A 15,357-nucleotide genomic window follows, 5' to 3' on the forward strand; every position below is an offset into this window, starting at 1 on the left:
GATATTTGTGTAATAAAGACAAGGAGATACAAGTTTCCAATTTAGAAACATGGGACCAAATGGATGCACAACTGCAACAAGTAAGTAAAATAAACATGCACGTGCCAATGAAAGATCTAAAGATCTGCACTGTCCCTTTCCTAGAGGGTCAGCTGAGAGCCATGTAGGGCTCTGCATTACCTGTATATGTTGTCTGGTGTCTTTTACCATGGCCCAAAACACCACACACACACCCCAACCGAAAAGGAAATAAAAATACTATCTATTAATGGGAAGACATTTTTCAAATGCCTCATCCCCAGGTAGAAACCATGGCTTTAGCATCCCCAAGGTTTGTATTCAGTAGCACCTCAGCAGTCAGCAGGGTTCAAATTGGTGTAATCAGTCCTGTTGTGTTTCAGTGCCTTGCTGGAGCCAGAAGACTAAAGATGGGCAAGAATAAAAGGAACATTTGAAAGTACAAGTAGACACATCCCGGTCTCCCCCCACAGAGATGGCATACATGCATACTATACATTTGGGCTAGTCTTAGTTAGTTGGACCTTGCCCAACAAGCGACACTTATGAATGCACAAAAATGCAGACTGTGCAGTTTATTTTCTGATAATATATTCCTTTTACAGTTTACACAAATATCGTCCGAATACAACAAGGGAAAGAAATGCAATAAAGAATGGATATACATATTTTAAAATGCGTTTTTAATTAACTAAGTGTTTTTCTTGTCTATATAACTATTACAAAGGCAATTATTCGGCTCCTTATTCGGCTCCGGTCGAATACTTGTCCAACTATTCAATATTCAGACGAATACTTAAATCAACTATTCAGTAAACCCCTAGTGTTGAAAGAAAGAAAGAAAGAAAAAAAGAAAGAAATCAAGGAAAGAAAGAAAACAAGGAAAGGAAGGAAGGAAGGAAGGAAGGAAGGAAGGAAGGAAGGAAGGAAGGAAGGAAGGAAGGAAGGAAGGAAGGAAGGAAGGAAGGAAGGAAGGAAGGAAGGAAGGAAGGAAGGAAGGGAAGGAGCAAGAAAAAAGAATGGATTGATAAAGATGAGTGGGAGAAAAACGACCTTAAGAAAATTGGTGGTAGAAATAATTGCCAAGATGGGGTGGAATTGGCAAGATGGAGGGGCCTGGCCATTTTAAACTTCGTTGTAATGTGCACATTTCCCGCCCGAATAGGCGAATATAATAAGTGATTATTTGCAGTCATGTGTATGTCGTCTAATTGAAACAATCCCACACTCTCATTCCGCCTGGTTTGTGGTCCGACAGGTATCCTGAGTGGCGACCTTCCGTCCTCGTGAATGCTGGGAACGGGTCACTGGGCTTCACGCTACGTGTGGGGAGTTTTCCTAAGAATTATGTGCACAAATATTGCCAGCAAGTTTTACGTAAGCCTGTTGTTTTGGCAGGGAATGCCTGCGTCAGCGGGGACGGGGGCATCGGGCCTCTGCTGGGTTTACCCTGCAGTTCACTGTCCTTCAGGCCAGTGTTTGCCAGGAGATCCTGTTATCTCTTCCGCCCGGGGACGCGACTGATCCCACCCAGGACCGAGGATTTCCGCGGACTCTGTCAGCTTTTTACTGGAAGAGCCCCTCACCTGAAGTCCCTTCAACCCTTTTGAAATAGGGCGAGTGTGTTTCCTTTCCGAAGCGGCAGTGGTTGGACCCGCAGCCCCACGCCGCGACGTACAGCGGTGAAGGCAGCACTCCTGCATCATGGCGCTACGCCTGTCATTGGCCGCCCTGCTGCTCCTACTGGGGACCTCGCTCACCGGTGAGTCATTTTTACATGATTTGAGTGATCAGATGTACTTTAATTTCTGTTATCTATGCCGTGTTTTCGGAAGGCACCCCCTGCCCCACTACCTCTTTGAAATGAAAGCAACAGACATTGCTAGTCTGACCGAAGATTTGGATTTCCGGTGCTCTATACAGTTGGGTTGAACATCCTAGTCATTTAGTGGTCTTTTTATGAACTAGGAGTAGGCACACTGTGGCTCGTCAGATGTTTTGGCCAACGACTCCCACAATCCCTCACGACTCATGCAAATGGGGGCTGCAGACCAAAATGTCTGGAAAGCAGCAAAATGCCATAACTTCTCCTGAAAGGCCAGCAGCCCTGACAGTGACCCCTACTGTTTTTGCCTGTTAGTAAAGATGCACATTTAAATGTAGAGTGCACTGAACTGGAATGCTATACAAAGGGGTCAATGTAATTGCCCTCATGATTCGATGGAGGGCGGAGTAATTTTTAAGGCCGACATTATTTGATATTCCACTGCTAAATAGTGCGCACTTGTTGAACAGAGTAGGGATATGATATGAGAGGTTATTTACATCGCGCCGACCCATGGATCGAACCTGTGTTGCTCCATGTCGTCCTGCTTCCAAGGCGAGCACGTTGCCCCTGAGCTATCTTCCCGAAAGGTAGTAAGGTAGGGTGCTTTACAGTACTTCTTATGGCCAAACCTACCAAAGAGCTTTGACCCAAAGAGGACTGGCCAGAATTTGAATTCTAAACCGAACTTCAATGTAATGCCTAACGAATGACTGCGAGGTCCGTGCATTAGAATATATAAAGGATCTAATCCAGCCATCCATCCATCCACCCACATCCATCTCTCCACCCACCCCCACATCCACCTCTCCACCCACCCCACATCCATCTCTCCACCCACCCCCACCCACCCCCACATCCATCCCTCCACCCACCCCCACATCCATCCCTCAACCCACCCCACATCCACCTCTCCACCCACCCCACATCCATCTCTCCACCCACCCCCACATCCATCCCTCCACCCACCCCCAAATCCATCTCTCCACCCACCCCACATCATCTCTCCACCCACCCCCACATCCACCTCTCCACCCACCCCACATCCATCTCCCCACCCACCCCCACATCCACCTCTCCACCCACCCCACATCCATCACCCCACCGACCCCCACCCACCCCCACATCCACCTCTCCACCCACCCCACAGCCATCACCCCACCGACCCCCACCCACCCCCACATCCATCCCTCCACCCACCCCCAAATCCATCTCTCCACCCACCCCACATACATCTCTCCACCCACCCCCACATCCATCCCTCCACCCACCCCCAAATCCATCTCTCCACCCACCCCACATCCATCCCTCCACCCACCCCCACCAACCTCCACACCCATCCCTCCACCCACCCCCAAATCCATCTCTCCACCCACCCCCACATCCACCTCTCCACCCACCCCACATCCATCTCCCCACCCACCCCCACATCCACCTCTCCACCCATCCCACATCCATCCCTCCACCCACCCCACATCCATCTCTCCACCCACCCCCACATCCATCTCTCCACCCACCCCACATCCATCTCTCCACCACCCCCACATCCACCTCTTCACCCACCCCCACTTCCATCTCTCCACCCACCCCCACATCCACTTCTCCACCCCCCCACATCAATCTCTCCACCCACCCCCACTGCCATCTCCCCACCCACCCCACATCCATCTCTCCACCCACCCCACATCCATCTCTCCACCCCCACTGCCATCTCTCCATTCACCCCACATCCATCTCTCCACCCCCACTGCCATCTCTCCACCCACTGCCATCTCCACCCACCCCCACTGCCATCTCACCGCCCCCACCACCCCCACATCCATCTCTCCACCCACCCTCACATCCATCTCTCCACCCAGCCCCACATCCATCTCTCCACCCAGCCCCACATCCATCTCTCCACCCACCCCCACATCCATCTCTCCACCCACCCCCACATCCACCTCCCCACCCACCCCCACTGCCATCTCTCCACCCACCCCCACATCCATCTCTCCACCCAGCCCCACATCCATCTCTCCACCCACCCCACATCCATCTCGCCACCCACCCCCACATCCACCTCTCCACCCACCCCACATCCATCCCTCCACCCACCCCCACCCACCCCCACATCATCCCTCCACCCACCCCCAAATCCATCTCTCCACCCACCCCACATCCATCTCTCCACCCACCCCCACATCCACCTCTCCACCCACCCCCACATCCATCTCCCCACCCACCCCCACATCCACCTCTCCACCCACCCCACAACCATCTCCCCACCCACCCCCACATCCACCTCTCCACCCACCCCACATCCATCTCCCCACCCACCCCCACATCCATCTCCCCACCCACCCCCACATCCATCTCTCCACCCACCCCACATCCATCTCTCCACCCACCCCACATCCATCTCCCCACCCACCCCCACATCCATCTCCCCACCCACCCCCACATCCATCTCTCCACCCACCCCGACATCCATACCTCCACCCACCCCCACATCCATCTCTCCACCCACCCCACATCCATCTCTCCACCCACCCCACATCCATCTCTCCACCCACCCCCACATCCATCTCTCCACCCACCCCCACATCCATCTCCCCACCCACCCCCACATCCATCTCTCCACCCACCCCCACATCCACCTCTCCACCCACCCCCACTGCCATCTCCCCACCCACCCCACATCCATCTCTCCACCCACCCCACATCCATCTCTCCACCCCCACTGCCATCTCTCCATTCACCCCACATCCATCTCTCCACCCCCACTGCCATCTCTCCACCCACTGCCATCTCTCCACCCACCCCCACTGCCATCTCACCGCCCCCCACAACCCCCACATCCATCTCTCCACCCAGCCCCACATCCATCTCTCCACCCACCCCCACTGCCATCTCTCCACCCACCCCCACATCCATCTCTCCACCCAGCCCCACATCCATCTCTCTACCCACCCCCACTGCCATCTCTCCACCCACCCCACATCCATCTCGCCACCCACCCCCACTGCCATCTCTCCACCCACCCCTACTGCCATCTCTACACTCACCCCACATCCATCTCGCCACCCAACCCCACTGCCATCTCTCCACCCCCGCTCCCATCTCTTGACCCACCCCCACATCCATCTCTCCACCCACCCTACATCCACCTTCACAGCCATCTTTTCACCCACCCCCACTGCCATCTCTCCACTCACCCCACATCCATCTCTCCACCCACCCCCACTGCCATCGTTCCACCCCCACTGCCATCTCTCCACCCACCCCCACTGCCATCTCTCCACTCACCCTACATCCACCTCTCCACCAACCTTCACAGCCATCTCTCCACCCACCCCCACTGCCATCTCTCCACCCACCCCCACTGCCACCCCCACTGCCATCTCCCCACCCACCCTCACATCCATCTCCCCACCCACCCTCACATCCATCTCTCCACCCACCCTCACATCCATCTCTCCACCAACCCCCACATCCATCTCCCCACCCACCCCCACTGCCACCTCTCCACCCACCCCCACTGCCATGTCTCCACCCACCCCCACCTCTCCACCCACCCTCACATCCATCTCTCCACCCCCACCCCACCCCCACTGCCACCTCTCCACCCACCCCCACATCCACCTCTCCACCCACCCCCACATCCATCTCTCCACCCACCCTCACATCCATCTCTCCACCCACCCTCACATCCATCTCTTCACCCACCCCCACTGCCATCTCACCACCCACCCCCACATCCACCTCTCCACCCACCCCCACTTCCATCTCTCCACCCACTCTCACATCCATCTCTCCACCCACCCCACATCCATCTCTCCACCCACCCCCACATCCACCTCTCCACCCCCACATCTCTGGCTGCTTCTTCACCCCGTACTACCACAGTAACCAATAGCAGGTTCAGCATCTTCCAAAAGAGGTTTACAGTGGAGGTATTGTGCCTTAGCATAGCTTTAATGCGGGCGTAAGTCCATCATTGATGTTCGCTGGCAGAATTTCGTGACTTTATTTGAAGACCACACTTTGCAGGAGCCATGACTGACTCCACTGCCTACAAAGGCAGCCAGTGAGCTTTCCATGTCCATGCGGCTGTAAAACCAATGGGCAAGAAGGGTCAGGTTATTGGGGTGTCAGAGGAGGGTCGTCAAACCTGTCTTTCGTCCTACTGGATTACAGAAGGTCTGAGCTTGACCAGAGGGGGTGTTCTAGGTCTCTCTTTGTTTAACACCGATGACACAACTCCTGCAAGGGGGAAGTTGTCTCTGTTGGATCTCTTAGTTTATTTTATTTCTTGGGTATTGATTATTGCACCTCTACAGCAAAGGGTCTTTCAAGACGCAACAAGACAAAGGGAGCAGGGGGGGGGCAGGGGCAGGGATGAAGAAGAACACAAAACGGTCTAACTAGGCCTTGGGACATTTGGATCGTGCAAGTGCAGTAACAAGAAGTGCCGAGGAGCGGGGAGCAGAGAGGAAGTGCCGGTCAGAGCGGAAGGCACTAATGCTAGGGAGGGGAAGGAAGTGCAGGTAGGAGCAGGGGCGTAGGAGACACATACCATCTGGGGGGGAAAGGGGACACCTTGGGGACTTTGCTTTTGTGTATGAGGGAAGTCCCCAAGGTGGACTTGAGGGAAGTGACGTCCGGAAGGTCTCCAGCAAAGTGCACATTGTAAGCCCCAGAACGAATGTTATATAGAAAGGAATATATTGCTATGTTGTAGGTGCTGACTGTCGGAATGGGGGGTCAATGTCATCTGGAAGTTCGAGGCCCCTTTTAAATGAAATGGTTGAAAGGCCCTTATGCTGCCCCTGGGGGACTACCTTGTTTTTCCAGTTTGACCCACTTGGCCGTTAACTTGTACCAGCCTCAAGCTCTTGACATAAGTTGCACCATGTTCCCACTTACCCTGTGCCCTTCTTACCCCAGCCGCTCAAGCAGAACCATTGAGCCATTTCCATGAGTTTTGTCAATCATGAGGGGAGAAGCTCCCGGCGGTTTTGTTTCATTATGTTGCCATGTACATGTTGCTGCCTCAACTCCCATTTAGGGGGTGTTACAGGTCCGATGCTTTGTTTCTAATGTTCAGGTACAAGGGGGTCAGAGGAATGTATGTCTGTAGAGATTTAGGAAGGCAGCAGGCTATTTTTTCTGGCAAGTTTGGTTACTATTAGGTGAGGTCAGGTCGCTAGGTGGGTATGCAGAGTATCAAGGTGTGCTTTTTTCCCCTAACATCCCTCTACCTATCCAATTGTGTTACCCTAACCCTCTTCCCGGTTTCCCTACTTCCCCCTTCCCATCCACAACCTCTCCCTCCTTGCCCCACTGGCTGCCACGTGGTCACCTGTAACTTCTATCATCAGGAGCCTGTGCCAACCATGGTGGGAGGGTCACACATTCGGCACCCGAGCTAAACACGTTGTGCACCCCTGTATTGAGGATGGGGCCACTAATATGGAACTCCTTTTGGGGGATGCCTGGGATGTTGGCCATATGGTTTCCTCTTTACTCGTCAGAATATTATTCAGTATTACAGTCATAACACAGCTCCCAAAATGTGTGCAGTTAATTTACATTAGTGCTAAAAAATGCACAGTGCAGCCCCTAATTACGTAGACATTTGGCCATGTGCCATATATGTGAGACACGGCTGCCTCTTCAGAGTTTGCGCTTTGCTCGTTTGCTGGCACTGTTCGCCAACAACAGGGTACATTTGCTCTGCTTCCCTGACTCTGCATCCATTCATTTAGGAAAAGAGGCTTTCTTCCAACTAAGCTACAGCTGTGCATTTATAATGGAATGGTAGGACAATCAAATTTGCCACCAACAAAACGCTGCCAATTAAATAGTTCTGTGTTATAACATGACATTTCATTTTCTGCAGGTCAGCCGACCAGGCCCTAACATGGAAGCTTGAGCCCGCCACATGCACCCCCCGCCGACCAGGCCCTAACATGGAAGATCAATCCCCCCTCCCACATGCACCCCCCGCCGACCAGGCCCTAACATGGAAGCTTGAGCCCCCCACATGCACCACCCACTGACCAGGCCCTAACATGGAAGCTTGATCCCCTCCACATGCACCCCCCCCACCGACGAGGCCCTAACCTGGAAGCTTGAGCCCACCACATGCACCCCCTGCTGACTAGGCCCTAACATTGAAGCTTAAGCCCCCCCACATGCACCTCCCGCTGACCAGGCCCTAACATGGAAGCTTCAGCCCCCCACATGCAACCCCACCGACCAGGCCCTAACACGGAAGCTTCAGCTCCCCACATGGACCCCGCACCGACCAGACCCTAACATGGAAGCTTCAGCCCCCCACATGCACCACCCGCCGACCAGGCCCTAACATGGAAGCTTCAGTCCCCCACATGCACCCCCCGCCGACCAGGCCCTAACATGGAAGCTTCAGCCTCCCACATGCAACCCCCGCCGACCAGGCCGGAACATGGACGCTTCAGCCCCCCACAGGCACCCCCGTGCTCAGCATTGCCGCCCTTATGTGACTCTAGGAATGTACATGACAGGTTGTTGAGTGCAGGTGTTAAAGGAGACTGGGGGCCATAGACGTGTATACTGAGATCTAGGTAGGCAATACACCTAGAGTTGTAGTGAACAATCGTTCCTCCTACACTAGGCCACATTTAAAGTATCAGCCTGCAATTATGTTTCAGGTTACTTTTGACACATGTGCAGGCATTTACATTTGATTAAGTTTTGCGGCCTACAAAAGCATTTTTAATCGGGGAAACAGAAGTGCGGGGCGTCCTTTCACTAGGATACGTGCCGTTGGTTTGCATTGCTTTTCAGTGATGGGGTAAAAATTTTAAGGCAGGAGGGAAATCAAGGGGTGGGGCAAGGAGCTACACACTGCGGAACATTCCGGAGATGTTCATGGCATTCAGAGGGCATAGCAATATGAGGATTGCAGTCTCTTATTCAAAACGGGAAAAGCAAAGCCACAAGTCCCAGATGAAAACCGGGTGTGGATGGGCAACTCACAGAGGATCTGGTGGCTTCTGACAGGTGGTGCAGACGCATCAAGTCGCCTTGTATGACAATAGGAGGAAGGGCCCATCATTTGATGGTGACAGGGTGTGCAATACCGGAATAAGGCAGAACTGGACTAAGGCAAAGTGTGCCATGCAGTAGCTCCCCGAGACCCAAACCCAGGAAATCCTAACATTTTCCATTTTTAGCACCTTATATGGGTCGTGTATGAGGACCCCAGTAAGGATTTTAAAGGCTGCAAGGGATCCTTTGTGTGACTTTCACATGGCCTGGTAATCTTAAGGGATGTATCCAGCATGTGAGGACACCTTCATGTGACATGAAATGCTATGTCGGCACGGCCCTGCAGAATTATCTAGCACATCTGCCAGGTGCACAGCAGGAAGGTCCTCCTTATTGGAAAGATAGGAGTGACTTAAGAAGAGGCAGGGTTGGGTTGCTAGGGTGCAGGGAGTCCAGGGAGTTGGGGGGTCCTTGAGGGCGAGGATACCCAGAGCACTGTTGGAAGAGGACACCACCTCATGCTGTGTGTGCGTGTCTGGGGCCCTGTTGTGATATAGCCACATGCCCCCTGGGAGACCTCAGCAGTATGGGAGGGACATTATGTGTGCCACACCAGGGCAGAGATTCAGAGTGCAGAAGCCATGGGTGTCGCTTGGCTTGAGCAACATGTTTTGCTGTGTGTTAATCTATGATCCATTCCACTTCCAGGCCCGTTTCTTGGCCTGGCCCGGGTGCACTGCCATTGCCTTTGAGGGTGCTATTGTTCTGGAGGACGGGGGCCAAGGCCAAGGGAACCTGACACCCCCCCATGACATAACACACTCAGTCACGCTGTCCCCCTTCGTCCAGACAGTCACACAACATCACAACATCACACACATACAGACACTACTACTGTCACTTACCTCAGCTAGCTCTGGCTTGAGTCGAGTCTCTCTCTAGTCTCCCACTCCCTCGCCTCGATAATCAAATGCCGTTGCAGAGTTCTCTGCACGCGTCGCTGCCTGGCTGCTCCACCTTGCTCTGGCCTCTGGACAAACACAGTCTGAGGCTGCGCAGCAGTGCACTGCGCAGGGGCACGTGCAGTTTGTTCCCCGGCCTGTGTATGTACCAAACGTTATTAGGAGGTTTTGATACAACTGCTGTACAAGCCCCATCAGATGGAATATGGGGTCTGACCCGATGCCAGTAATGTGTAAAGCTAACGGGGCTCTGGAAATAATGCCCGTAGCTCTCATTTTGGCAGGGGTACAGACCAAATGTATGCATATTCTCTGATTGGGTCCAGCGTTGAGTGCTCAATGCTGGACCCAGTCAGGTTACGCATTAATTAGGATGGTGCGCGGTTTCTAGAACCAATAGCAAGACGCTCTACGCTCTACATAAAATATTAATAGTAAAAATTATTTTGATGGACCATCATGGCAAAGGTGTAATGGCATTCTATTGGTCGTGCTGAAATTTGGTTAGTAAGTAAAATGGGCTGTCTTAATGGGTTTTGATGACTAGAGCTATAACTTAACACCATGTACAGTGAAAACAACCTGTCAATATTACCAAAAAAGGAGAGGAAAAGGAAAAGCAGAAAACTAAACCTTGAAACTCCTCTGGAAATACAACAGGCATGAGTCACTCCGAGTCCATCTCAAGAATCTTTTCCATATATCATCAAACACATTGCTTTTCTTCTTGCTACGTGGGCCAACTCTCTCAATATTGGAAAGGGAATACATCTCCTGAAGCCACATAGATTTGGTGGGGAAGACATCAGATTTCCAATTCTGCAAGATAATTGTCTTGGCCACCATAGAGGCCCTAAAGAGCCAGGTTGTCTGCGAGTAGTATCGATCCTCCAGATTAGTATCCTCCTCCAGAATCAAAGTCGTAAAGTCATTTTACATCTCCACACCAAGAACCATGCTCATGATGCTTGAGATATCACTCCAGAAGGTCTTCACATAGTAACAGTCCAATAGCAACGAACCAGTTGTTTGTTTGGAGCCCCAGCAGGCATTTGATGTACTGAGGCCTTGTTTTCACATTCACTCTGGAGTCCAGCACACCCTATTCAGTAGCTTGACTTGCCTCGCTCTTTCATCAATATTAATAGACATACAAGGAACGGTTCTGCAAAGAGTTTCTGTTAGGCAAGTTTGTGTGTAGTAACCCTGTGGGAGACTACACTAGCCTTGTCCACTTGACACTTAAATACACTTCAAAATACACTCCTTCAGTTCAATAAAGTAAGTAGATACCCCTTTGGGATGGCACGCTGATATTCCTACACCCTGAGGTGACTTCAATAGTTAGGACACTGAGGACATTAATATATCACTTTTCACACTTAAATGGTAATACTGAAGTGGTGGCAAAAAGGAAAAAGGTTAGGGAAGGAAACAATGGTTAACAGGTTTCTCAAACAGGTAAGCACTTTAGAATCCCCCAATGTAAGTTAACCCTTTCCCAGCTAAACAAGTAAGGTAAGTATGACTTTTTGGAGGGATAGTTAAACGCAAAGTCAGAGGTTAAAAAGAGTCTTTAGGGAGCCAGTACAGCCATTGTCAATTGAACAAAGTCTAGGGGAGCTGAGACACCTCTTGAAGATTAGCACAACAGCCTTGCACAATGTTAAAGAGAGTTTTGTTGTAAAAGAAATCACTGATGGGCCACAAGCTGGGAGGCTTCTGTAGGGCAAAGCTGCAAGCAACTCTGCAAGGGGCAGCCAAAGCAAGTCTCCAGTGAGAGCAAGCAAGCTTCACACAACCCCTTACTACACAGTACCTTGAGTCTGAAGAAAAGGTTCCAGCTGGCTTCTGTTCCTGTTGTAGTCCTGCAGATCCTGTTGTTCCTGGGCCTCAGTTGTCGGGACAACAGGGAGGACATCTGGGGACTCCTGCACTACGGTTTGAAGGTCGGCAGCAGCAATGGGCACAATTCAGATCAGCGGCACTTTGTGGTTTCAGCCACTCACAAATAGCACCACCGTGGTTCTTGGACACCTTGTGGACTTTCCTTGCTTCCGGGGTCCAGCACTCTGTCGGGGTGCCTCATGCTTGGTCAGACAAAATTGGCACCAATATGTGCTATACTGCAGCTGCGAACGCAGCCCACGGTAAGAACACACAATGGTAGGAAAAAGTAAACTACTGCCACCAGTCATTAATTGTATAAAGGGTAACATAAAGATGTTAAATGAGAAGGTAGACAAAGGAGATACTAAGTAACTCCTCCAACACTCTATGGAAGCTAGTGTGTGCTGGGTCTACAGAGGGAAAAATGTAAGTAAAGTCAATTTCACTTTACTACTCTTGGAAACAGTAGTTATCCAAAAGAAGGTATTTAAACCTTAGCATAAATACAAATGATTTCTCTGTGACACTGCACTGAGAGTTCTGTGTGTCACAATTTAAAAAGATGATGACTATGGAGTTTGTCAGACTCCAAAACCACAAGAAACACAGTGTTCAAATCAAATAAAAATACATGAGAGAGTGGGAAAAGCTCTCTCTCTCTCCAGGATGAAAATTAAAAGCCCTAAAGTCCAGCAAAAGAGCTGGGTGTATCTAAGCTAGAAGGGAATTAGCACATTTCGGAGAATTCTCCTTAACAGTTTCCCATCTTGATTTCATCATCTCAGATGTGAGCCGGCTCAACCATGTCTTTAAGAGCTGATTATTCCATTCTGAAGAGCATCTCAGAAGACTGTGGATAGCCGAAGGCCACATGCTCCTATTGACATGGGCGACTAAAAGTTCCAGACACAATTTCCTCCCCGAGCTTACATAATGGTATAGCAGACTTAAGAGACCTGTATTACCCATGTGTGCATCCCCAAGGTTGTACTTGATCTGCAGATTCTTGAAGGATAGCCACTTCCCACTCTGAAATAAATCTCCCATCCATCAAACCCTCCTAGGCAGCAATTCGGCCAGAAAAGCATCTTGTTATTCATCTTGATATAGGGATTTAACCACATTAAAGCATCGCTCGCAAACAATGGTTCCATTTACAGCAACTTAGACATCTTCTGCCAACACCTGCACAAGAATTCAGTTAGGACTGAGACATCCTTCCTCTTGTCATTTCTCGTAGTCAACAGAGTGGATGGCTCCAGTGGACTGGCCACACTAGCCACTGCCACCGTCCATTCATCAAAAGGTTCTTGTAATAAAGGCAGTATATGACTGGTCATAAAAGCACAGTGATATTTTGTAAAGTTAGGCACACTCAGACTCCATTTGCCACTCGGAAGCTGCAGCTTCCACAGCTTCAGCCTTCGGGGTTTGTGATCCCATAAAAACACCGAAATTAAACTATCCCGTTTCTTCGTCAATGACTTTGTGGGTGGGAGGTGGATCATGCTGATGATGTATGTGATCTGAGGTGCCGCCATCATCTTTAAAGTGTTCATTTTGCCCCCCAGTGAAAGATTGAGGGATTCCCATCTTATCAGGTCTGTTGACAATTTGTGTACAGCCAGTCTCAAATTAGTCTCCATCATGTCTATTATATCGCAAGTTAACCAAACCCCCAAATATAACACCATAACAGGACGCCATCTGAATCCATAGTTAGTTCATTCCGACTGACTGCAAAAAAGAGAACAGAGCATGTCATGTGATTTGAGCCAGTTTATCTTATCATTTATCAGTGAAGGTATCGAAGATGAGAGGTCCTGAGCACTAACAAGAGGTCATCAGCGTATAGCCATAGTTTCTGCAAAACGCCATGAACCTGGACACCCATAATTCTGATCTCAGATCTGATGGCAGCTGCCAGTGGTTCCACACTAGACCAAAAAGCAAGGCTGAAAGTGGGCATCCTTACCGGGTGACCCGACATAGTTAAAATGACATTACATCTGCAGTCAGACCTTTGTATAAGAGCCTCACCCAGATCAAAGATTCTGGGCAAAAGTTCAGGTTTTCGAGTGTCAAGATTAGGAAGTCCCAGTTCACATGGTGAAAACCTTTTTCAGCATCTAAAGAGATTGCTGCTACATCAGTCATGGATTTGCTGCCCTCAGAGAGTGTTAAGCAATAACCTCTTCCTGTTCGTCGCTGAGTGTCTTCCCTTGACAAAGCCAGTCTGATTTGGGTGCACCAGTTTTGGCATAACCATTTCAGGTCCCCGCACTAAGGCCTTTGATAAGATCTTGCTATCAGAATTTATGAGTCTTATAGGTCTATAGCCTCCCAGATGTATAGGTGGCTCATCCTTTTTCAGAAGGACAGATATTGTGGCATATCTAAGGGTAGTTGGAAGTGTGCCTATGCTCTTACACATACTAAACATATCCCCCTTCAGACGAAAGACACCATCTGGGATTACCCTGTAAAATGCTGCCAATAGATTATCAGGGCCCAGGCATTTCACCAGATTGAGACTGAGCACTGCTTTTTTATTTTCATCAATTGTCAAAACAGCATCTAGTGTTTTGTTTCTTAGACTGACAAACCTGGTAAAGCCTGTTCCACTAGATAATGTACAGCCGCCTCTTTGCTAATGTCATGTGACTCTTAATAGAGCATCTCATAAAAAGCTTGAAACTCTCCGTTTATTTTAGCATGATCATGAGATATCCCTCCAGTGCACCTCTCAATAGCACAGATCACTCTGCTTCCAGAGAGAACCCTGAGCCGGTGCGCTAGCAAGCGACTGCATTTCTCAAAGTAGGTTCACTTAGTCCTAAAAAGTGTACATTCTGCAGCCTCACTGAAAGGTTTATTTAACTCATACTTTAGCTTTTCTTATCTTCACAGGGGTGCATCATCAGATCTTTCTCCAAATCCTTAACCCGAGTCACCAGTGAGTCCAGTGCAAGTTTTTCCCCCCTTCCGCTTTTGACTGGACAGTCTCATGAAGATGCCAAACATCACACATTTGAAAGACTCCCATATGGTATCAATCTTCACCTAACCATTCATATTCAACTCTAGAAACTCCTCCGCCTCACGTGTCAACTGATCTCTTAACACCTCGTCCTCCAAAACAGATGTGTTCATTTTCTACGAGTAAGATCTTTAAGACTTATAGTCCAAAGACATTTCCATTCTTATCGGGCGTGATCAGAAATTGGAATACTCTCAATCTATATTTTAGTGAAGTTCTGGGAGACCATACCAGATACCTAGAATAAACAACATGTGCACCTAAATGAAAGGTATGTTCCCTCCGAGTGGGAAGCTCCAGCCTCCAGATATCTAGAAGATTAAAGTCCCCCATAAACAGCTTCAGTGAGTCCTTATCTCGTTTCCTACCATCACAGACTCTCCCACCGCTCCTGTCCAATAAAGGATCCAGAACCATATAAAAATCACCCGCTAACAAGATGTTCTGTGCACCTACATTTTGCAAATGGCATCCAACCTCCCCAAAGAATGTGTCATTATTCATATTTGGGGTATAAATACTGCACAACATGATGGTGGTATTCTGAATCTTCAAATCATCAAAACTAGCTGTCTCTCCTATGTGAAGAGACTGTGACCTCTGTT

The 15,357-nt window shown here is 49.9% G+C and overlaps 1 protein-coding gene across 1 annotated transcript in view; it reads left to right on the forward strand.

Annotated features, from left to right (window-relative positions):
- The first annotated feature begins 1,472 nt into the window (after nt 1–1,472).
- The window catches only part of LOC138569567 (complement factor D-like), a 73,732-nt gene continuing 59,847 nt past the window's right edge, over nt 1,473–15,357 (forward strand). Inside the window, exon 1 of the mRNA XM_069647649.1 lies at nt 1,473–1,780. Coding sequence (XP_069503750.1) covers nt 1,723–1,780 — 58 coding nt within the window. The 5' untranslated portion in view covers nt 1,473–1,722. The remainder of the gene's footprint in view (nt 1,781–15,357) is intronic.

Source organism: Ambystoma mexicanum, chromosome 1p, assembly GCF_040938575.1.
Source record: "Ambystoma mexicanum isolate Mex_15411 chromosome 1p, UKY_AmexF1_1, whole genome shotgun sequence".
NCBI classification, from domain to species: Eukaryota; Metazoa; Chordata; class Amphibia; order Caudata; family Ambystomatidae; genus Ambystoma; species Ambystoma mexicanum.